This window comes from Zophobas morio, unplaced genomic scaffold (genome assembly GCF_036711695.1).
Source record: "Zophobas morio isolate AGI-343-1 ecotype UQ-CSIRO unplaced genomic scaffold, CSIRO_AGI_Zmor_V1 ptg000024l, whole genome shotgun sequence".
Classification (NCBI taxonomy): domain Eukaryota; kingdom Metazoa; phylum Arthropoda; class Insecta; order Coleoptera; family Tenebrionidae; genus Zophobas; species Zophobas morio.
In genome coordinates, this window is record NW_026972129.1 from 13,725,492 (window position 1) to 13,750,035 (window position 24,544).

Here is a 24,544-nt window from a genome sequence, read left to right on the forward strand (position 1 = left end):
ATTTTTTTAAATTACTTATATGGACATACCTATAAACTGACTCAAAAAGTTATTAAACAAGCAATTTATTTTATTAATCAAATCAAGAACAACTCGTCCCATTTTGTTGAAAAATTACAGTATTTTGTAATTACGGTTTTAAGTGTTTAAAAATGTGACAGTGACTGTGCTATTATAAATAAACTTCCCCACCAGTAGTGTAACTAATTTATGTAGCAAACTGAACTACAAGTTACCGTTTATTTAATTAGTTGCAAAAATTGTAAACGATATACTTACACAATCTGAAGAAACCTTGATTGATTGGTAGTTTAAAAACATCTTCACTTTTACAGTTCACAACGATGGAGTCGGCAGAGACACCAAAATCTTTCCTTAAACCACTTACTAAGATCATGAAAACAGAAACAAAAAAGTCGAAATTTCTGCCAACCATTTCTGAAGACAAGTCCACTAGATCTTCCACATCAAATATGTCAAAACTGTCTACACCTGCTCCAAAAGTACATGTGAAACCAATGCTTCGACCACGTTCGAAATCTGCATCGGAATTACAACTAATTCAACAGAAACCACTGACTACACGAAGAATAGCTGCTCTCAAACTCGGGCAGAAAAGACCCGCTCTTCAAGAAATCGATAAAGGAAACAAACCGAAAGTCCCCAAGGTAAAAATCCCAGATTGGGATTATAAATCGAGATTCCAAGAACTGCAGAAAGAGCACACCGCGACATTAGAAGAAAATAAACTATTCAAGACCCAAGTTTCACAACTTGAGGAAGAAATAGAAAGTCTTCGTAACGCAAAACAATATGATCCTGAGAAAATAGAATTTCTTCAGAAAAGTGAGAAAAATTTACAAGATAGCTTCATGGTTGTTTCTAACGAAAAAAATTCCCTTATTAAAGAATTTGCAAATCAGAAAAAGGAGTACCAAAATCTTACAGACAGTTATGACAATTGTCAAGAAAAGTACAATATCTTGTTGGAAACTGAGAAGAATTTAAAAGAAAAAAACCGAAATCTCCTAGATGAAAATTCTACTTTAAAAGCAAAGCTTTCAAATCAGGAAAGTAAATTTTGGCTCCATACTTCTTTCAACACGCTTGAAGAACTAACTAAAGAGTGCTTGCAAAAAATCTCTAACACAGAAAAAATACCACAAGAACCAGCATTGTGCAACACACTTTTAGAAAATTGGTGCAAAGATTTGGAAAATATTACGTTGAAGTTAAAACGAGATTTAGACAAGCAGGATGATCCCAGAAGATCTTTACGCAATACTATACAGGATGTGACAGGAAATATACGCGTTTTTTGTAGAATTCGGCCTCCGATCACCAGTGAGGAGAACGAAAGACAACTCTGCGCAATGTCTTTCCCTAATGAAACAAGTTTAGAAATACGAAAAGCTCGGAAAAGTGTCAATGTTCTTAGCGGCAAACTCATAAATCTGAAGCAAAAGTTTACTTTTGATAAAGTTTTCCCACCTGATGTTACTCAAGCAGAGGTATTTGAAGAATTAGGGCAGTTAGTTCAGTCAGCGTTGGACGGTTATCATGTATGTGTTTTTGCCTATGGACAACCTGGATCTGGGAAAACATACACAATGCAAGGGTCGTCGAACGACTGTGGTAAGTTGGGTGTATAATATACTATAATAAATTGGCCAGACATTGAACATTAAAAATTTTAAAATTAGTTGCCATTATTGTGTCACACGACATTCGTTTTGATACTGTTTATAATTTCGTTACCAGTGTTATATCGAACGATCAACATAAATTGTAATCCTTAAAATTGAATCCGCTGTCTTCTCTGCGTTTAAAGTCGTCTACCTATATTACGTACATAAAATATGTTCCATCTAAGAAATATAAAGAGTACCTATCTTGGATTAACGTTTAACGAATATTTTGTTTGTTACTTTACTTTTTGACTTTAAACCTAGTGTAAGCAGTTTCATTTAGGTAGGAATCACTTTACAGGCATTATTCCAAGGACGATCGACTTAATTTTCCAAAAGATTGACAAACTTTCAACATTAGATTGGAATTATAGCGTCACAGCAAGTTTTCTTGAACTATATAACGAAAATATACGAGATCTTCTTCTTCCAAACAGCACACACAATTACGAAGTGCGTTATAATGAAGGACACGGTATAACAGTCACCAATCTTCAAATTATTCCAATTACTTCAGCCGAAGAACTGAAACTTCTTATGGAAGAAGCGCAGAAGAATAGGACAGTAGCAGCAACAAATTCTAATGAGCATAGTTCTAGATCTCATGCAATAACTAAAATTCATCTTGAAGGATATAATGAGACAAGTAAAGTTAAATATTCTGGTTCCATACATTTAGTAGATTTGGCTGGTTCTGAAAGTGCCAGAACTACCAATGCAGAAAGACTGAATGAAACCAAAAATATAAATACAAGCTTATCAGCACTGGGAAATGTAATGTTAGCTTTGTATAATAAGCACCCACACATTCCATACAGAAACTCAAAGTTGACATTTTTGCTGCAGTCTTGTCTTGGCGGTAATTCCAAAACATTAATGTTCGTAAATGTTTCACCTTTTGAAGAGTGTTTTGGGGAAAGCATAAACTCTCTAAGATTTGCGTCCAAAATAAAAGAAATTAAAACAGTTGCCAAGAAGAATAAAACTTACGCATTCCAGTGTTACCATTAAAGCAAAATTAACTACCTACTTATTAGCAATATTTTTAACATTGTAACATATATAATTAAATATTTTATTTATAAAGTTTATTGTACCCATATAAAGTTAATATATTTTTTAGTAACGAATTTAGCATCTAAAATTAACAAATTTTCTCTAAACGATTACACGATTTAAACAGAAATAAAACTGAGATATCGACTATTCTAGTATCCCTTCAACAAAAAAAAAAACCCAAACCGTTAAGATATTACAAATGAAAGTAACCACAAGTTTAACGTTACGACAATTTAAATTATATTATAAGATTGTGTTGTCTTGAACTTGAAATTTAAATTTTGCGTAGGCAACTATCCATGTTCTAGAGTGTTTATTGGGGAAGGAGACAAAAGCCACAATCGGTTTGGGGTACGCTTGACTTACACCACTTTACTTCAGTAGCGCCAGTGAGTATAGGTGTTCCACTTCAAGACTTTATTTGAAACTTTACTGATTTTTTGGATATTTGGTGGAATTTATATATTTTGTAAATAAGACATGAAAGCTCTTAATTAACAAAAATTATTTCTAGAGTGGTGTATGTGCTTCTAGTTTCTGCAAATTTTTAAATTGTCTGAAAAACTACAATTCTCTATGTTTTTCAGATGACCGAAGTTACAAAATTTTTGACATTCTAGGTATGTTGCCATTATGTGTTTGATTTAATTTGGTTGTATTGTGAATATTATCTTCGAAATTTTATTTAGAGGTTTAAGGTATGAATTGTATCTTTTTCAAAATAAATTTGTTTCATTTAAAATTGGGGCCTTCTACAATGTTTCAAAGACTTTTAACATTCCAAAAATAGAAAATGTAAATTCTATAGAATTAGTAAATTTCCAAATTTCCTTTAAAATATTACATTTTATAAAATTTAGTTTTAGATTATATGTTTATCAAATTTTTATCATAAGCTTAAGCACACATTTCATAAAACTTGCCCCACACCGCTGACAAATCGAAAAATAAACTGTATAAAAACGTAGATAAGATTGTAATGGTTACCAGAAAATGCTCTATAAATAAGTTGTGCGTTTTTTTTTTTTTAATGAAAGCGCAAAATATAACTCGCCTCAAAATTTTTCGTTCACTAGTTCTCAATGTTTCGTCTTTTTTATTTTTAATACTATGGCGAAACGTTGTAGGTAAGTAGAAATTTTAGATAATATCTTCTGCAAAAATATTTATGACAATTTTTTTTTGGACCCACGGTTACGAAAATAAATAAAAAAGTAATTAATTTTAAAGATGTTTTACAGTAACCGACGACACCTCTACCAACACTTAAAAAAAATTGTTGTCTACTCCAAATGCACGGTCGTCCACTTTTTAACACTGAATTAACTTGACTAGCTACCTATAGATATATGTGTTACATTTCAGTCTATTAGGCTATAGGCTATATAATCGAAAATAATGGGTGATCAAAATTTTCAGATTAGGATAGTCTATGGAAATATTTTTCATCTCTTTGATTAAATCGGTAAATCTCAACAAATCGAAGATATTAAAATCAGAATGGAAAGCTACAACTCAAACGGTTTAATCTTGGAACAGCGCGAACTTTTAACCGCCAAGGAAACGTCCTTCGTAGCTTCGTCCCTTCACTCCAGGCAACCGGTCATTCATGAGTCAGAAGAGGAACTGTTCGAATTATCTGACAACTTTGAATTTTGACGCGTAAAGAAATGAAAAATATTTTCGTTGGCCAAAATATGAATACGCTCACATTTTCTGGCAAACTATTTGTAATAAATCTGTAGCAAGTCCGAGATTTATTACTACTTTAAAAATATTAAGACAACTAAAATCTTCCAAAATGACAATACTGAAAAAAAATTACAGAATAGAATATCGCTATAATATAGTCCAATTTTTTAATTTAACGGAATTTATATTTCTTTCCTTTTACAACATTCTATTACTGAGAAAAAAATTAACCTGTCATACAAAAAATTTTGCATTTCATTGCGCTAAATAAACATTTTTATTAGGGACGTACCGACTAGTGGCCGACCGGTCGGATAAGCCGACTATTCGGCCGTTTATCATCGTCGGCTGCAGTCGGCGACTGGTCGGCTAAACAGCCGATCGGTCGGCTTTTTTTATTAAAATTAAAATAGTATATAAAACAATTAAGCCCGGTTTACAGAACCTCAATTAAAAATTTAATTGCGATTTAATTTTTAAGCCCGCGATAAAGTACCATATGATCGACTCTACGCCAATCAGACGCCTTGTTAAATGCGCGATCAACTTAATCTCAGTTAAAATATTGTATAAACTGGCCCTAAATTGTGTTATTCATTAATTTTGTAGTGAGTTACTAAAAAAAAATTAAATGTTAAAATTATCCAAACAAATTTAACACATTTTTTGGAAAACAAAGAAACTTTAGTTATTCCTTTTATTAAAATAAAACAAATTTTTAAGGTAGTCAGAGAAATAGAAAAAGAAAACACACTGTCTGTCGCATTTATAAACCGGTTTTAGCAAAGCCGAACAGTCGGCCGACTAGTCGGTTTTTACTGGCCGAACAATCGGCTAGTCGGTTAGTCGGCCAGACCTACAGTCGGTACATCTCTAAATTTTTATATATTACCAACGTATAGCCAATGAGAAAACGGTATCCTTAATTTTGTCAGTCACTAATTATTTGTAATAAAATATTGTTTTTTTGCGGCATACGTACGTTTTTGTATGTTTTACGACACATATAGTTGGATGACTCAAAGTTATTATTTCGTGATATGTATATTCGCTTAACTAATAATATTCGTACAATACTGAAATCTTTTGACTGAATATTTTAACATTTTTAACACAATTATGAACCAGAAAATATTTGCGACAGCTTCAAAATATTAAGTTTCAATAAAACTGCCATTTTCACAGCGTAATTAAGTATATAAATTATTAATTAGCAATTTATGTAGGGGAAAAAGAAATAAAGTGAACATAGATGTGAAAAAATGGGCAAATAAACTTTTATATGCATTATATCAATGATTTAGCGCTTTATGCTGATTCATTAAACATTCGGCTATAACTATAAAGAACTAAAAACGTCAATTGTTAAATATTTTCTTACTTATTTACAATTTACTCCAATCGTGCATTTGATCTACTTTACCCCTATATGGTGGGTAAAGTGATCCGCTTGATTGGGTAAAGTGGACATATTAATAGAAAATCATAAAAATAGGTACAAAATACAATAAATTTTGAAAAAATATAAAACACTTTATTTCAAAATTCCATAAAAACTGAATAACATATCTTCTATAAAATACAAACAAAAAATATAAACAATTGATAGGCTTTTAGGCACAAATATCACAAATAAATTTTTTTGTTACACCCTGCGCAATCTTCATGAGGCCAGTTTTTACATTTTGTGGACTGGACCCATTTTTCTTTAGCCTTAGAGTCGCTAAACAGGGAACTACAATAAATGCATGCAGTATCGTCTTCCCTATTTTTCGAATAATTTTTTCGTAAATGTGAATCTTTTCTTAGGAATTGTGGTTTTTTTCTTTTAGGGTAGTCCTATTTTCTTGAAGTTCCTTTGTATAAGGACTTCCCGTCAGTGCCGCAGCTTTACCTGTACTTCAAAGATAGTTCAGTTTATATTTCTTGAAACATGAACGTATACAGTTAAATTTTACAATATATCAATAAAATAATGTCAGGGCTATAACATGAGATAATGTAGTATCATAAATATACAATATCATCTTAGCTGAAGCTTACACAAAGTACATAAAAAGTTACCGTTTTGAGACCACCAACAGGCACACGCACATTAATAACAGAACACTGTGCGCAAAATTTAAAAATTTTTGTCAGAGACATCTAGACACAAAAAATCATCTATTAGTAATTTAAAAAAATATTTTTTTCAAGAAGATATCTTTAATTAAGCAACTGTTCACTTTGCCCGCTATGACCTTTTTGCCCCGCGTTCCCCTAATTATGAGTATTTTAAATCTGTAAAAAATATATTTGTATTATACATTAAATATTAGGTTAAATAAAATATTTATCTTAAGTAAAAGTACAAATTTTATTTTTATTTTTTTACATTAAATGGTACGTTTACTAATATTTTTGTATCCTATACCAACACAAGTTAGCACAACTTTTTGTGTTCCTCTTCCTGAACTGTCTTCATCTGACTCATGTGCTACCTTAAAAGTGACACCAAAAAATTCTTTTAAGTGCCTCAAAAACCCTATTGCATTTTCAGTAAGGGGTCCAGTCACAAACTTCGAAACATCCTGTTGCCCCAAAGCCATACACAAAATAACAAGTGCTTGAGAAGATGAATCCACTACTCCTCCTAAGTAGATTTCATATAGTAATCTTGTAGCGGCACCTTCACCAACGTCCTCTGGAATTGATGGATCTTCCCCATTGGATACAACATTTGACACTTGTTCTGCTGAATAGATAATGCCATTTGTGGTTTCTGCAGTTAAATGCACACCAAATCCTGGACTTTTTCCTGATTGCTTACCTCGACATTGGTCTGTGTTAATGTAAACATCAGGCAAAAAGTTCAGAAGAACTCCTTTTGCTTTATCAACTATTCTGTTGGCTATTGCTGGTGACACTCTCAAAGCAAATGCTGTGCCCCTAATTCGTTTCACCATACCACTGTCTAATAACTGAACAGGTCGTAATTGCTTACGAACTGGACATTTAAATATTACTTCTCCACCTCCAAGAGGTAGCATGCCTGCAGAAAATAACGTGTCTTTAAAAATTTTGTTTTCTTAGATTATTAACACAAACCTCTTTTAGTGACTTTTATTTCAAGCCCTTCATCATCCAAAACAAAGTTCTTGACAGCTCTAATCATTGACGTTTTAATTAAATCAGCAGATGGGTCAATATTGTTATTAGTTACTCCATGTAGGGTAGCGTTTAGTGGTTGCTTGCAAAACAACCCTACCATCACTAGGGCTTCCAGATAATACCCTGCAAAATTTATAATTATAAAAAAATAACATAATTAAGTGATGTTGCGGATTTTTACCAACTCCACGTTGCGTAGAACACTCATGGCTAAATGTTCCTCCATGCAGCAGACCTGGTTGAAAATACAATGAAGTACCCGTTTCATTCAATTCAATAACCGAACCGTTGGTTATTTTATCGAACAATCGAATTAAGCTAACTTCAAATTCTTTGATGCCTGGTTCATCTTCGAATGCACGAATATAAGAAATTCTGATGGGTTTTCCACTTAAAACTGATAGTACTAGTCGTTGGCGAAAGAAATTGCTTCCTTTGTAGCACAAAACATTTCCTTTTACAGTTGCGGTTGTCATTTTTCACTAAATACGATACACAGTTTTTAAGTTGGGTTGTTTCCTGAAACCAGTTAAATTTCTATTTACATGAATGTAAATTTTAAATTCACATGTGCACATAAATTAAAGGTTATGTTCACACAATATGTCTCATTACAGGCATCAAAAACAAGAACACAGACCACACTGGTTAAACTTAGGAAACAAAACATCACTGACTGATTACGAGGGCCTCTGGTGAAGTGGTGAACAAGTGTCTAGTTCCAACGATTTTCAAAATAATAAACACCTTTTTGTTCCATTCTCTATTAAAAACAAAAATAATGCAATGAATATTAAAATCAGCAAGAACAAATTAAGAACTGAATAAGTAACATAAAATTTCAGATTTCATTAATTAATTTCGTGAACATTTTGGAACTTTGGAAAATTACCATGGCTTTATCTGGAATAATCTAAAAACGGAAAAAATATGTAATTTCTGGTAGAATTTGCCACCGCCAACTTAATCTGCCTCCGCTGCGCTACGTACGGAACACAAATACTGTTATTTTTAGTATTAACACTGCACCAATCCAAGTTGATGTACGTGTCTTTGCAGAAATTAATTAATATTAATTTTAGCGAAACCCTGGTTTCTATTAATATAGTTTAATAATAAAAAAAATACAAATAGACCAAGACGTAACGTTCAATTTCTCGATTCATCAATTTTTCAATTTTTAAATTTTCTTCTCGGTTTTCGACTGCTCGATTTCTCGATTTGTCGATTTTTCAGTTTTTCGATTTTTAAATTTTAGATTTTCGAATTTTTATTTTTTGAATTTTTGATGTTTGGATTTTTCGAGTTTTCAATTTTGCGATATTGTAATTGTTCAATGTTTTAAATTTTAGATTTTTCGATTTTTTTTATGTTTCAGTTCTTCTGTACACATTTCTATTTTTCAATTTTTCAAATTTTGACGTTGCTACATTTTCAGTTTTCTGATTTGTCAATTTATCTATTTTTGATTTTCCCACTTCTCGACTTCTCCAAGTTTCGATTTTTCAGTTCTTCAATTCTTCGAATTTTCGACTTAGGGTTTTTCTATTTCTCATTCTTCCAATTTTCTAATTTCTCAATTTTTGATATTTCTCTCAGTTTTGGAATTTTTCAATATTTCGTTTCTTCGAATTTTCGATTTTTCGACTTCTGAATTTTTCGATTTTTTTTTTTCGTTTTTTAAACGTTAGATTTTTCGATTTTTCGACTGTTTTATATTTCGATTTCTCAATTTTTCAACTTGTTGATATTTTAATTTTTCATTTTTAAAATTTTAGATTTTTCGATTTCTCGAATTCTCAGTTCCTCTATATTTTAATTTTTTTTATTTTTCAAATTTTTACATTTAATAACTTCTCGTTTGGGATTTCAGTATTTAAGATTTAAGTTATTATCAGTTAAATAAATATCATCACTGTAGACTCGAAAGGGGAAGTGCCTACCTTGAGTTAGCATTTAAGGGTTCTACAACTTAAATTTTGAACATTTATCTCGGACACTCTTCTCACAGCGAAGGTAATACCAAAACAAGATTATTATTACTTCGGCCATAATTTCGATGAATACGTTCAGATGTAAGTGTAAAGTAATGTCCACATGAACACATTTTGGATTTGTTCTCAGTTTGACACTTGTCACCCAAAAAGCCCGTGGAAAAGGCACCATAACGTAGAAAACTAGAAGCGCTCCATGCCCTGATCAGTGGTATCGACCAAATAACCGTGATAAAAATTTGTACTCCCTAGTCATAACTTGGCGTTACCATCCACTCATTTAGATAAGGTGTTATGAATTGGTTCTACGTAGGACGATTTTTATTGATCCCATCTTGAAAATGTCATCTCATCAAAATAAACTTAGTATGGGAACTTGGATCTGTATTACTGTTAACCGTATCATTTTACAAAAAAAGTTATCTTTACCAGCACAAATGTAAATAAAAAAAATGTGATTCATATTTATTACCTTTCTAAAACAAAATAAATTCACAGATTTAACAAATAATACACTGCAAAATAACAAACATTTTTATCAAACCTGAAGTCAGCATTTATCAGTTTGTGACATATCACCATGTATATCAAGCGGAACCTTTTTGTTCCTTGAAAATAACACTTCCTCTGAAGATCTTTTCAGGCTGACAGAGGAAGCCACATATTCAACTTTAACCAAACAAATGTTGGGTGCTTCTAATGGAAAACTGTTTTCTTGTTTAGAATTTTAAAAATTCCATCAGTCTTGACACCATTTTCAGTTTTAGCACCTAGATTGTTATTAGTTGAAAAATAGTCTTTTTGTAGCAACTGATCTAAATCCTCTTCAGTTTTCAACTTGTCTAAAATTTCTGTTTCCAAATTTGAGGCTGTTACGCTAAGTTGTGGCCAAACACAATTTTATAAGGGCAACCGCCAATAATAATTTTTTGATGTAAAGAATTTATCTTCCACTGAATAAAATATAACCCAAGAGACCAATCCGTGCGTTGGTTTTTCGAAATCCACTTTTTAACCAAAATTTCGATATTTTGGCCGAGATCTTGCATACATCCTTTTTGTTCTGGTTGTGTTGTGTTGTCAATGATACACTCAGGCCACATTATTTTTAGTTCATTAATAACTTGCCGAACGAATTCCTGGCCATCATTACTGTGTAAGATTTTTGGCGCACCAAATATGGAAAATATTTTTAATAAGTCAAATGCAACTTCAGCGGCTTTTTTTCGTTTCTAAAGGTCTCAAAGAAACAAACATTGAATGGCAATCATGATAATAAAGAATCCATTTAAATTTCCCATCTGGCAAGTTCTGAAAATCTATAAGGTCTATTTGACCTCTTTCATTGAAATGTTTGGACACTACGCACTCTGGAGGTTTGCGTGATGAACTCTTTTTTTCGTTGCAGGATTCACAAACACTTGAGTAAGCCTCGACACACGGCCGTGGAACATAATGTTGGACGATTAAAGCATTTCGCATTTTAGCTCTTCCTGCATGACCTGTAGAAATATGAATTTTGTGGCATACATCAAAAAGATCCTCATATGGTACAAGATATTTGATTGCTTGGTCTTCTTTTTTATCTTGTTTTTTGATCAAAATGTCATCATCGTCAACAGTTAAGACATCATAAGTTTTAAGTAAGTGATAGGTATATTCTCCTTTCCTTCTTGCTTTTAAAATGAATAGTTATAATAAAAAGCAACAAAATTGTACAACTACAAATGTGTTTTTTTAAAACATGTATGTACTTATTTTCAAAATTTTTAACAATAATACCAGTTGTATCTTTTTTTTTAAGAAAATATAAATAATTTATTTTTGCTTTAAAAAAGTTTTGAAGTAATAAATTTGATTGGTTCAGGAAGTCTAGTTCTTAAGTACGTTTACTTTATTAAGCAATCTATTCACATCTGAATTAATGTATTTAAACATTTGACCATTTGAGATTAAATATAAATTTATTTATGATCCTGTGCCTTATCTGCTGAATATAGTTAATTTAAAATTGCACACGCGTTTCGACAAAAACAAATGATTAAACAAAGTGATAAAATTATTGTTATTTACGATTTTTCCTTGGCTGTTTTAATTTCGTTGATTATAGCTGCTTGTCGTTCTTTCGAAAAGGGTTTTTTGGCAGGCTGCTCTATGTAGTGTTTTTCTAACTGTACATAAAAATTTGTTTTTATTTGAAAAATTGCCATGTTGGTGAAAGCAGCATAAGGTTCATTGTGTGTTAGGTCAGTTCACAAAAAGCACACCCAGTTCGTGAACCATCAACGTTCTGATGAACTATGGGCGTGGTTTCAACAGCAAATTCCCGGTCTCTGATTTCAGGTACAACTTATTTCGATTCGAAGTCGATGATATCCACTTATAAAATAAGCAGACCTTTTCTAAAATAATTTTCTAATGTTATAAATGGTAAATATCAACTTGTTTATTGTGTTTCTTATTTTAGCATTGTTCTTAATGTAGGTATTATTATTTTTTAATGTAAACCAAAAAATTAGCTAATATAACCAAGCAAATAAGTGGTATATTGTTTCTAGATACGTAACATTTGTTATTGTAAAAATTTTAGAACTGCATAAAAATGAAATCGCTGTGTGTATTTACGAGCCCTAACAACTAAATATTGGGACGACAAAATTTTTTTATAAAAAAGTCACCAAACTTTTTAACAAAAATGTAATTTATTTTAGATAATTAAAATTTTAAAATTAATTCGTTTTTCAAAACTGTTAATGTTTACAGCACAACAAAAACTGATTTCTAACTCAAACAGTGACATAAAACTCTAAAACAACGTAATATTTTGTGACACATAAATATTGGGACACAGCAAATTCAACAACTGGTCACATCTCCTTTTGCTTAAATAACTGCAAGAATTCTTGCCATCATACTTTCAACTAATTTTCTGCAATACACAGTAGTTGTTACCGTATCCTACACTCGCTAAATTTCCTGTTGAAGATTGACAATCGCTTGAAATGGATGATTGCCTAAATATTTTTTTATTTCACGCCATACCGTCTCTAGTAGATTAGGATCTGGGCTATTCGATGGTCAGGGTAAACATTTATTTTATTATTCTTTGTAATAAGTGTTGTAGGTGTGTAACTTGAAGCATCATCCTGTTGAAAAATATAAATATCAACAGAATCGACTGCTTCAGTAGTTGTTAATATTTTTTTACAAAGACTCTTGATATTTCTTTGCATTTGTAATTTCCCTTCCATGAACGTTGTTAACTGGTCTTTAAATTCCGTTAATAGACATGCACCCCCAAACCATTTTTCCGCTTGCAAACTTGACTGTTTGTTTGAGATAATCCATATTAAAATTCCTTTTTTATTTCACTAACTCTCTTTCGACTATTGTCTCATCCAGACATCAAATTTGGACTCAGCGTTAGATATTACTTTTCTCCAATTTTTATTTTGGCCATATTAACCGATTTTTCTTGTGGGCAGTTTTTAATTGTGGTTTTACTTTAGCCTAAAATAATATAAATAAATAATAAAATCCATCAAAGATAGCTTCATTTAAGATTTACAATGTAAAAACCAAAGCCTGATTTGTGTATACATTCGCGACAATATTGTCTTGAAAAATTTAGTTGGTTATCGCTATTCCAGCAAGTAATAATTTCTCTTGAAGTACTCCGTCGTCCGCTTTTATAAATTTTCATCAGTTGTTGATCACGCGGCTTCACAAGTGGTGGCCTACCGGGAATTTTACCTTTTATACCTATCGTACCTCTGTCTGCTTAATATTTTACGATGTTTCCCATCGACGACTAAGCTATTTGGAACAAATCTTCACTTTTTCTTATCGATTTTCCCTTGCAGTACTGCGAAATTATTATTTTCAGAAGTTTTACTAAAACTAGCCCATCGCTAACTACTTTTTTCTAAATAAAACCAACATTAGCATGAAATGCTACGATCCCTATAATAATGGCAGCATTTACCAGCTACTATGTTTGGATTTCGATGGTATACTTAGTAAATTTTCTCGGGTGTCCCAACATTTAAATGTCAGCAAAAATGGCACATTTTTTATTTAGGTGACAATTTTTGCGCTCTAAGAAAATTTATTAATTTGCAAAATACCTCACTCTCTGCCAAAATAGATGCCCATGCAAAATTTGCATTTAGTCCAAACGAATTGAATGATATCAAAAATATATACCGGATTTTTTTGAGAAATTGCCTGTGTCCCAATATTTAGTTGTTAGGGCTCGTAGATAATAAACAGACAGAACAATTGTATTGTTGGTTGCGGCATACTATTTTAAAACTTGACATTTCTTATTCAACTTAAAACCTAACCTCACATAACCTACCTTTTATAACGAAATCAGTAGTCGAAATTCTACTCAAAGTTAAAATGTACAGTTTAATTCGAAATGCGCGAAATGTACCCAAAACGTCATTACAATGTGCGTGTTTTTCAACAGTTAGACAACCTAATCCTAAAGAGTCTGACGAAAAGGTCACTAAAACTATCGAGACCAACACAGAGTCTTCCGCACCTGTAAATAATCTACCTACTGATACTCCTAAAAAATATGATCCCAAAGATGTAACTAAAGAGGATATGAAGTGGCGAACGCCTTGGCATCAAAAAGAAGCCCAACGCTATAGTACTCTCAGAACATTCTACAGTGAGGAAAATCAGACAAATCTTCTAAAATTTCTTCAAACTCCAATCGATTTATCACCTTCTGCTATCCGAAAATGGTGGACGGAGAGGAAGGAACATAGAGAAATGATGTTACAGATGTATCTACCTGAAAGACATCAAACGTTGGGTAACGAACTGGCAGCTGCACATTTTATTGTTCATCGAGGAGGCGCCGTGAAATTTTATCATCAAAACAATTGGATAAAAGCTAATGAGTATAATGATTATAACTTACCAAGATTTTATGAAGAAGATAAAATATTGCAGGCCATTGACTGTAGTGACATGAATTTATATTACGAAGGTTTAGCAAATTTGAAAGATTTGAAACAAGTGGAGTGGTTAAGTTTCAATGGAGTTGAGAATTTTGATGATTGGTTCTTAGATAGAATTAGTAATATTTTTAGTCATAGCTTAGTTTATTTGGATATTAGGAATTGTCCGAAATTTACAGAAAGGGGGTTAGGGGCACTTTATAAGATGGATAATCTTAAGATCTTGTGCATTGACGATATGTTAATGACGACTTCATTTGAAATGACTTGTTTAATGTTACAAGAAGTTAATCCACATTTAGATATCAAAGTTGGTGACTAATTGTTGTTAATTTATAGTTAAGATATTTATTATGTTTGTAAAATAGTAAGAGTAAAATATTTCTAATTATTTTTTGTCTCATGTGTTTCATTTATTTGTATATAAATGCAATAGCTGATTTCTTTTAACATCAGGGCATAAAAAAGTGTTGTCTGTAAAGATTTTTACTTTCCAATGTTAAACTTTTGGTAAAAGTTGTCATCACACCAATTTTTAAAAATCAGTATCTCATATATTTATGGAAATTTCGGAACGCTGTTTTCACCACTGTTTTCAGCTTATGAATGAAAGAAATATCTTACAGTAAAAACATCTTGTGTCGAAGAAACTGCTTTTACTGTATCTCGTTTCTGATAAAAAAAACTCGATATTTTTCCCATAATTTCAAGAGTTTTATAAGTTGAAAACAATGGTGAAAACCGCGTTCCAAAATTTCCGTAAATAATTGAGATATTGATTTTTAAAAACACGTGATGAAAAATTTCAAAATTTAAAAAAAAAAACTGTCCTTGTATTATACAAACTTATAAACATACTTGTGGGCAGATTGAATTTTTAAAATTTCATAACAATAAGTTTGGAGATATTACATGTTGAAAACATTTTGAAAAACCGAAGGTTATAGCGACTGCCCTTGAAATTAACAGTAAGAAGAAACATACAAATTATCTCAAAAAATGTAGTAACATTAAATTTTACAATCTGTTTTAGAACCCACATAGGTACCTAACTTCTCTGACATTTTGATAAAATACTAATATTGATCTAATGATTACAAAATCTTGATTAGTATACTTATCTGTTCAGCTCTTTTAGAAATCTGATGTCATTTCCCAAAAATAGTAAATAAATTGTTAACTATTACATAAATGTGCCCTGAAATCGGTCACTGCGTATCTGTTGATAACAGACTTTTGTTTTTGTTTCCTGACCGTAAGCTAAGAAGTAAAGTATCAAGGAGTATTGATGTAATCCAATTTATCGGACGAAAGGCCACTTTTATTATGGAATTAGGTATATCTATTTGAACAGGCAAAAAAATTAAATCAATGTAACAATTTTTTTACTGATTATGTTAGATATGACTTATCTAACTTTCTAAAATTCTAGGAATACAAAATATTATTGTACTTAGGTATTTATCTTTATCAAAATTTGTATATTTATCTCCACAAAAAATTATAAGGGTTATAGGTTCTGAATTTTCAGGTTGTAAAAATCATCGGCGCAGTTGTGCCACACCGGGAAACGCTAAAGCTGCATATTAAATGACACACCATCCATAAAACAAGTAAGGCTTTACAGGAAACTATTGTGTTTTTTTAGTAAATATAAGAAGAAAGAATTTGTTAATTATAAACGAGGATAAGTAAATACTTTTACTTCCATTAGAAAAATACTAAAGTGTATAAAGAATAACATTGGAGGGTAAAAAGTGGAAGTATACCAAGTTTATGAAAGCGATCCATTATTCGCAAATATAATAATTAACGTGGTCAAGTATTTATCATTTTAAAGTTTTTGTTTCCTTGAATTAATAAAGTTTATTTTAATTGTTAGCACTGTCATGGTTCTTGTTAAATTTCCATAATTCCAACAAGGGATATCAAAACACCACGCAAACAAGTGCCTATTAATTTACACTTTTTCCCAGTGACTGCTTCGTGTTAAAAGAGTGTGGATGATTAATTAAAAATCTTCAGTCATGGTAATCCTAATAAGTTAAATCTCTAATAAGAATGTTAAAAGAGCTAATGGTGTCTGGTTTTGACATTTACAGTTCTTTGTCTGGGCCTCATGTAAACCTATTTTCCGTCTCAGAAGTCTTCTAGATTTATATCTGTCAAAACTTTATAGTCTCTTTACGACTTTCCAAGAGGTGTACAGCTTTATAAGAGCACCGTTCAATATAGTCTAAGATTAATTATAAAAGGATCATTAAAGAAAAGCACAGTTATACGACTTTATTATCTGAAGAAAAATTTATTGAAAGACCACATTTTTTTAGCACCTGATTTTGTATAGCATTCTACCGTTCGTTATTTTGTTTATAACACCGAAAAACCTCAGTATTTATTCAAAAGCTTCTCTCTCTCACACTGCCAAGGCTGACTCATATTCCCATAAATTATTTCATCATTCTGCACGGAAGCGGTGATTTTGAATGGTAAATTGGTAAAGGGCAGGTATGTGATTTCAGCTGACAGTTTCCTCTGAAGTTATTTTTACAAAAAAAAAAATCGTGAAAATACTGAAATAGCAGACTTACTTTTAAAACATCTATTTGAAAATATTTTTGATTTAATTGCTATATTAGTTCGAGAAATTATAGTTACGTGCTATGCAAAGAATTCTAGACAAAAGTGTTTTTTGGCCATCTTAAAAAATGAAAAAGTAAAGACAACATATTTTATTTTATAAAAAATTGTGTAACAAGTTATCCGAAACGCTTATTTGTCAAGAGGCGTCAACAGCCCGTGTGCGTCTGCGAGCGGTGTACCCACCTTTTCTTCCTACGCCACATGTACCTCCGAATGCTATATTTACTCCATTATGTTCTTATATTTCTATAGATTTAGATATAGATGCTTATTAACAAAAATAACAATTTCGTATCCCTGCCTACCTATTAAGAAACGAGAATGAGCGACCGAAACAGAATTCGTTCAACAGTTTAAAGAAGAAACTCTTGAAAAACTTTAACACAGAAAATGATTTGTATTTGTTTACTGGAATAAGAGACAGCCTCCGCAAAATGGAATTATAAAAATAGAATTATTTTTGTGCGCAGTTTATAGCGCGTGATCATAGCAAAGTCGAAGTAACTTCAGAATTTAGAATACAGAAAAATATTATTTTAAATTTAAAAAGATCTTGAGATATTCATAAAATAATTTGGGGAAAATGTAATTTTAACACAACGTGAAAACGAATATTATTGCATGGGAGCATACTGTTAGGAAATAAACCCATATGCCGCCCCAGTACGACGCCTATGGGTTTTCTCGAGGGCTTTTTAGTATGTATGGCGATGATGGGTGACGGCGGCTGAGCGGCGTTCGAGTAAAGAAAAGCTTGGGAGCGGAAGTCGCGATGGACACTGCAGAAAGACCTCGATCGCGACTCATTTAGAAAGGAACGTGTAGGTTTAAATAGAGCCCATCTTCGGGAACGACTCATTCAGTCAACGAAAGAATCCAGTCAAGTTGTGCCGGAATTATTTTGTCCATAATCGATGTGTAATTAGTCGTGTAAATTTAAGTCACTGAGAATTGTTGAGTTTTATCCACCCCGATTTTAATTATCGAACAACGTAACAATACATATAGGTAGCTGTGCATTTTAGTCTACTGGCCGCCAAACGCTAGTGTTTTTATAACTTAATTGCTTTTTTTAAACACCTTTTCTAATACCAGCAGAGGGTGGTATTAAGTGCGAATTGTAACAAGTTTACTTATTTTAGGTAAAAGAAAAAAAACTCTTCAGTTGTCTCTATAGGAATAAAAATCAATGATACGGTGGAAGTCGAACAACTGCAAACCCATGGTCTTAAGCCACTATGTCTATTTTGTATTGTTTATGAAATTCTCGAGTTTTTAAAACTTCTAGTAACTCCGTTTTTGTATAATTTTCTTCATAATACAATCGTACCTTCCTAAAATCTCAAAAGAACAGACCCTTCAAAATGTTTTTGACTATGAGAAAGACAACACTCAGAAGGCAAAACCGATACACACGAAAATACAACCTGTCGGCAAATTGTCAAAGAGGCAAGTAAATCTAAAGCCGTGCTGAAATATTTGTCTTTCAATATTTACCCTTTCATCACTCCATTTTGCATTTGAAAACATCCAGGTATAATTGGACAACTATATTCGAGTTTATTGTTTTATTTGTATTTAAGTGATGCCACCCCTATTAACCCTATTTAAAATCTGTCTTGCTTATTTTACTATCTAAATCTATATATTTTACTATTTAATCCTATTGTCTGTTAATGGCTACCACTGTCAGAGCTATAAAAATGGAATACCTTTGTGGACAAGCTACAGAATCGTACGAATTAACTAAGATATGTTTGTCGAAATAATTTTGTCTTCACTAGCGGCACATTTCTGGGTAAATGGTAACTCAGGTATTCATCCAAGTATTTGCTAGTAGAATAATCGAAGAATAAATCCAGGTATATACATGTTTGGTAGTAATTGAACAATAACTATGTTTCTAAAATAATTTTAAAATTGAATTATTAAAAAAGCACTTTCCAACACGGTCCTTTGCGCATCTCTTACTCGAGTTTTATGAAGGATCCACTATAAAATACTTAAAAAGTGAAAGCCATAAACGCACTAAATTTTGTCGGTAACTTTTGTAACTCACAGGGGCATACGAATAAACTTGCAGCAAATACTCAATATTACAATTTTAATAAACAAAAAATAAAAATATACACGTTAAGGTAAAAGTATAGAACAGGTTGAATATCTCAAGAAACAACTATTGTAATTATTTGAAATTTTGCATAGATTTTCTGCAATTTAAGATCTGTAATTTGTAACCTAAATAGTTTCTGGAATTCTATATTAATGTATTTTTTTAAACCAGCATGGATAAGTTCACACATCAAGTGTATTTTCTTCTGATGTACATGTAGGTACATATATGTACAATTTCTTTCATTGTTATCTAATAAAAAATAATATTCTCCATCGCTTTTCTTACTTCTTCATTTCATCTCTTTCTAGGTTTACCTCTTCATTTCGTCTTTGTTGTCCGCGTTTCTTACACTTTTTTTTGTTATTCTCTTACCGCTATATGGTCGTGCCATCTTAGTTGACCTCCTTGTATTGTTTTTTGGTTGATTTTGTTTTTAAGTTCTCTTTGTAGGTGTAGTTTCTTCTTTTGTCAGATCTTGTCTTATGTTCGATTTTTCGTATAAATATAATCTCTATTGCTTCTACTTCTTTTGTACTTATTAATAGTTATCCATATCTCCAACGTTAGCATTGTTTTTTTTTAATATTGACACAATAATTTCTTCCGAATTATCTTTTTCCCTAAAAGTGTATTTTTACGTTCCCTGCTGCTGAAACTTATTTCATCGTCAAATTTTCCGTTTTATGTTATTGTTGCTTCTAGGTATTTAAATGTTCCTACTAGTTTATCATTTTCTCTTTCTACGGCTATATACTGTGTTTTTTTTGTTGAGTCTATACTTGTGCTGCATCAATACGTTCATACACTTCCCATACAGGGTGACTAAAAAAACTTAAACTAAGGTTATTTAACCAAAATTTTCCTCATTGTTGAAATACTCGTACAATGAACAAATACAATTTCTTCGAAAGGTGATAAAATTTGATTTTACGAATTTTACTGTCTGTAACATTTCACAGCATTTAGTTTTGCAGTTTCAAAGTTAAATTATAAAATTTAGATATTTTATCAAAAAATCTGGACGTGTAGAGTAAAAGATCAAGACGGATTCATAAACCGCGTGTATATGTATGTTATTTTATAAAATTTAAAATCACTTTTAATAATTTACTATGCAAAATTTTAAGATAACGTCATCAAACTGTTGGTGGAGATGGTCAGATAAATTTTGATCAGCATTTTACCATCTGGGCAATATTTCTTACATAGATATAAAATTTCAGAACAATCTTCATTTTAGCTTGTATCACAAAAAATAAAATCCGCAAAATAAAATTTTATTAAAATTTGCTGAATTTTTTGGGTTGTACTTCAGGGGCACAGGGATACGTTTTGTCTAAATAACTTTCGATAAATTTTTCTGTTTTTTTATTAAAAACTGGGCTACTTTTTTTCATATAAAATTATTTGACATGAGAGTGTTAAATTCCAAACTAATTTTTTAGATCAATTTTCTTATTGTAATTTTTACGTAAAAGGTTGCTTGTTAGTATCATTTCCTGCAATTTATTTAGTGAAATTAATTACATAAATAAAAAAAAAAACTTGTTAAAAATCAGTCAGCCAGAAGAAAATCTACATTAGATAATTATTATTTGTATTTTTTGAAAGATTTTATATAGTTTTACATGTTCTCTGATTTTACAGCATTTTTTATAAATTAATCGGTAATATTTTAACGTTTATGGGGAAAATATGAAGTGCCTTTTTTTTTAATGTTGGTTGTAGGAATTTTATGTGCTAAAAATTTTTGTTGCCTGATAAGTTTTCTAGCAGGAATTTTCACGTGAAATTTATTGAAATATTAGACTAGTATTCTGTAACTCATTTTCGGTTAATTTTATCGTACAGAACAAAATAATTCTGGAATCACAACAAAAATAAATTTATTAAAATTACCACATGGCTTGCCAAGTAGGCCATGACAAATATGTCCAATGTGCATCATAAATAATGCACATTTAATATCAGATAGTTCATTTTACTAGGAAAACAAAGTTATCGCGCACTTTTTTACTTGACAAACCGAGATGAAATATGTAACAAATTTTATTTTTCCTTCCACTGTGTTCAGCAGATATTGTAACATAAATCCAATAATTTGACGTTTTATAAATAATTATTTTGACACTTGGTCATGGCCTCCTAGGCAAGCAATATGTAACGAATTTAATGTAGGTAGTTACTCTTTTTATTATAATTCTCTAATTATTATCTTTTTGAGGTAAAATGAACTGAAATTGATTTAACTGTTAATCGTACAATACTAGTCTAACATTCTACCAAATTTCACTAGAAAACTTTTTAACACGACCCATAATCTTTTACACGGTACTGAAATCCCTGTAGTTAGCGTTAAATTGGCCCTGTTTGTAAACTTTTTTAATATTCGTTTTTCGAGTGACTACACCATATTTCGAAAATTATCTTATTGTTGGACAAACAATTTCGACCATATCCTAGTTTAGACGATCAGTAATTAATAAAGAGCGGGTTTAGGCTAAAAAAAGCCAAAACAGGCCCTAAAATAGTCAATAAAAACGGGGATGGCAAAATAGGCGCTTTAGGAAAACTAAATCCTCATCTTCCTTAAAATTAGTGTAACAAATTAGGTATGTTTCCAAATTTTCGCCAAAAGAATTTTTCTTTTCGTATATTAGAACATTTTTATTTTTATTTTTTTACGATGTTATAAGCCAAATTATGTTTGATATGCTTCTGTTGGAAATAGTATGAATCATCGCCGATGCATTTCGACACTGTGAAGTCAAATTCTATAATAGACTAAAATGTTTCATTTAATTTAGAATTACACAACAAAATTATGAATAGCAATAAATGAAATTTTTTATATCGTCAAAATCGTCGCAGCAATATATTGACGCTTCACATCTTGTCAGAACAGGCCATGGAGACAATAGACAATCCGGTAAGGTTTCCCGGAAGGCTTGGATCCTCAAATGCGCTTTAAGAAATTTTGTTTACGTCGGAAATTAAACTATTGACATCTTCATATTGATTTCGGATAACTTCAGTTACTAAACTTAAAACGTAAGCCAAACATGTTACATGAATTAAGTTATGATAACATATTTCCAGGTGTTTGCCACATTTAACCATGTAGGTATGCTGCGCCGTCCGTTGGTAGCAGTTCTATTAGTTTTTCGTATTTGATTCCCGTTGGCCAGATTGGATTGGAACAATTACTTTCTGCACTCCAAAGGGCCAAGAAAAAACGTATTAAAATGAAAAAGGCAATTAAATTTAGAAAACCTTAGAGAGTGGACACTCTCATAAAATTTTATTGTCGGATTATGAGGGGTTTAGAAGGACGGGGTCTATCGGTTACCTGTTATAGATTTGAGTGGAACAGAAAAATGGCTAAAGTTTGTTTGACCACAACTTTTAAATATTCTGCTCCTGTTTACTCAATTATTTATTAAGATATTTTATTTCTGTAAAGCCCAATGGTTTTTTTAATACAATTTATACTAATGTACCTCTTTGAAAATTTAAAATTGATCCATAAATAACGAAAACCAGATAATCTCATACTCATCACAATTTTAACGCGTTGTAGTTTTTTTTTGACAACAAAATTTAAAAAACGGAAAAGCAGTCTGGGTAGGGTTTTTTACGCTGATTTCAACGGTGTGAAGTTTATTAAAATTGGCAAAAACTTGGGCAGAAGTTTATATGTATTCCCTATGCTGGAATATGCTTTAGCTTACCCCTAAAGTGATGAAGAGCTTATGTATATTATGGTTACTGAGTTAATCTTATTTATTTAAACACAAATATTATGTATTTTCTGATGTAAGTAATGTTTTTTTTTCTATATGTCTTGCGAGTACAATAATTATCTTAGAATGATGGGGTATATTCTTATCTTTGAATTATTTTATTATTATTATGAACCACATAAAACAGATAAATGTAAATTAAAACATAATTACAATTTAATTTATAACAATTATTTTCAAATTTTTTAATATAAATAGGATTATATAAATTGTTTCAGTTATCTATACATTCCGAAAGCATCAAGAATTTCAGTATTTGTATCATATATTAAAAAAGAATAAACATAATCATCTTCAAGATAACTAGAACTGAATATTGGAGCAGATAGGATAATTTTATTTTCATCTATTTTTGATTTTTCACGTTTTTGATCTTTGCCTTCTTCATCTTCTTCGTCTTCTTCCTCTTCTTCGTCTTCTTCATCTTCTTCGTCTTCTTCATCTCCGTCGTTTTCGCGCACCCCTTCTTCTTGATCCTTTTTTATAACAACGTGATTTTCATCATATCCAAAAATGTATCTTCCAAATGCAACAAAAAATTTTGATTTGTATGTGAATAATTCTTTTCTAGTCGGACAAATGGTTCCACCTACCATGACTTTTGGAACTGAATTACACTTTTTTATCCCTTTCAAATTTTTGTAAGTATATTCCGCAAACATATTTATCAAATTTAGAACATCTTCAGTATCATTCCTATAAAGAACTCTTCCTACACGATATACACTTTGATTATTGATATTTCGATCAAAATCACGAGTATAACTTTCATCGTGTTTTATTATTTTAATTCCATAATGTCCATCTAATTTTACTTTTTCCACTAAATGATCAGTATTGTATAATCCAAAAGTACCTTTCACATACACGGGATCAATATCAATTTCATCTTTTACTTTATCCATTAATTAATTATTATTGATATTTCACAATTTATATATTTTGTGTTATTTGGGCCCAAAGTGCCTGAAATAGATAGACACAAATTAAAATTCAAATCCCTATGCAAACGATGTAATATAGAATATGATATGAATTTAATATTATTGTTAATTATTATTAATATATTGTGGTTCCTGCTGTGTGTAACTGAATAAAGGTATTGCTCTAATCTCTATAACAATGTAGGTTAAATATTTTCCAAAAAATATTAAAACTTTCGTAGAAAAATTTGTATGCAACATGTGCAAAAAATGATATTGCACTTAACGTGTTGTCCATCTCGGCCTTAGGCCTCGTTGCCGTTGGACAATTTTCACATTGCATACATAACTATGAGTATGTTAATTATTATTATCATCGTGTTTTAGGTGTGAAAGTACCCACTGCCTTTTAAAAAAGTACAACGATAACGTGTTCGACTAAAAAATCACCAAAGTTCTGATTTATTAATTTGCACTTACTTTTCCTCGTACTTCATTGA

General features: G+C 31.1%; 3 protein-coding genes across 4 annotated transcripts; 2 read left to right on the top strand and 1 right to left on the bottom strand.

Moving 5' to 3' along the window:
* The first annotated feature begins 872 nt into the window (after nt 1-872).
* Nucleotides 873-2,699, top strand: LOC135135610 (protein claret segregational). The gene is made up of 2 exons (XM_064064702.1): nt 873-1,635; nt 1,990-2,699. The coding sequence occupies exons 1-2, from the start codon at nt 873-875 to the stop codon at nt 2,697-2,699; spliced, it is 1,473 nt and encodes a 490-aa protein (XP_063920772.1).
* Nucleotides 2,700-6,776: 4,077 nt separating this feature from the next.
* On the bottom strand, nt 6,777-8,334 carry LOC135134940 (probable RNA 3'-terminal phosphate cyclase-like protein). 2 transcript variants are annotated; one of them, XM_064063847.1, is made up of 4 exons: nt 7,771-8,334; nt 7,527-7,712; nt 7,249-7,470; nt 6,777-7,173 (listed from the first exon to the last, which is right to left on the bottom strand). In XM_064063847.1, exons 1-4 carry the CDS (start codon nt 8,063-8,065, stop codon nt 6,815-6,817), a joined length of 1,062 nt encoding a protein of 353 aa, XP_063919917.1. In that variant the 5' UTR covers nt 8,066-8,334; the 3' UTR covers nt 6,777-6,814. The 2 variants fall into 2 exon arrangements, with proteins under 2 accessions (XP_063919917.1, XP_063919916.1); XM_064063846.1 differs by having other exon boundaries at nt 6,777-7,470; nt 7,771-8,330.
* A 5,581-nt stretch (nt 8,335-13,915) lies between these two features.
* On the top strand, nt 13,916-14,952 carry LOC135135040 (distal membrane-arm assembly complex protein 2). Its single transcript, XM_064063982.1, has one exon. It carries the CDS (start codon nt 13,988-13,990, stop codon nt 14,879-14,881), a length of 894 nt encoding a protein of 297 aa, XP_063920052.1. The 5' UTR covers nt 13,916-13,987; the 3' UTR covers nt 14,882-14,952.
* The last annotated feature ends 9,592 nt before the right edge of the window (nt 14,953-24,544 follow it).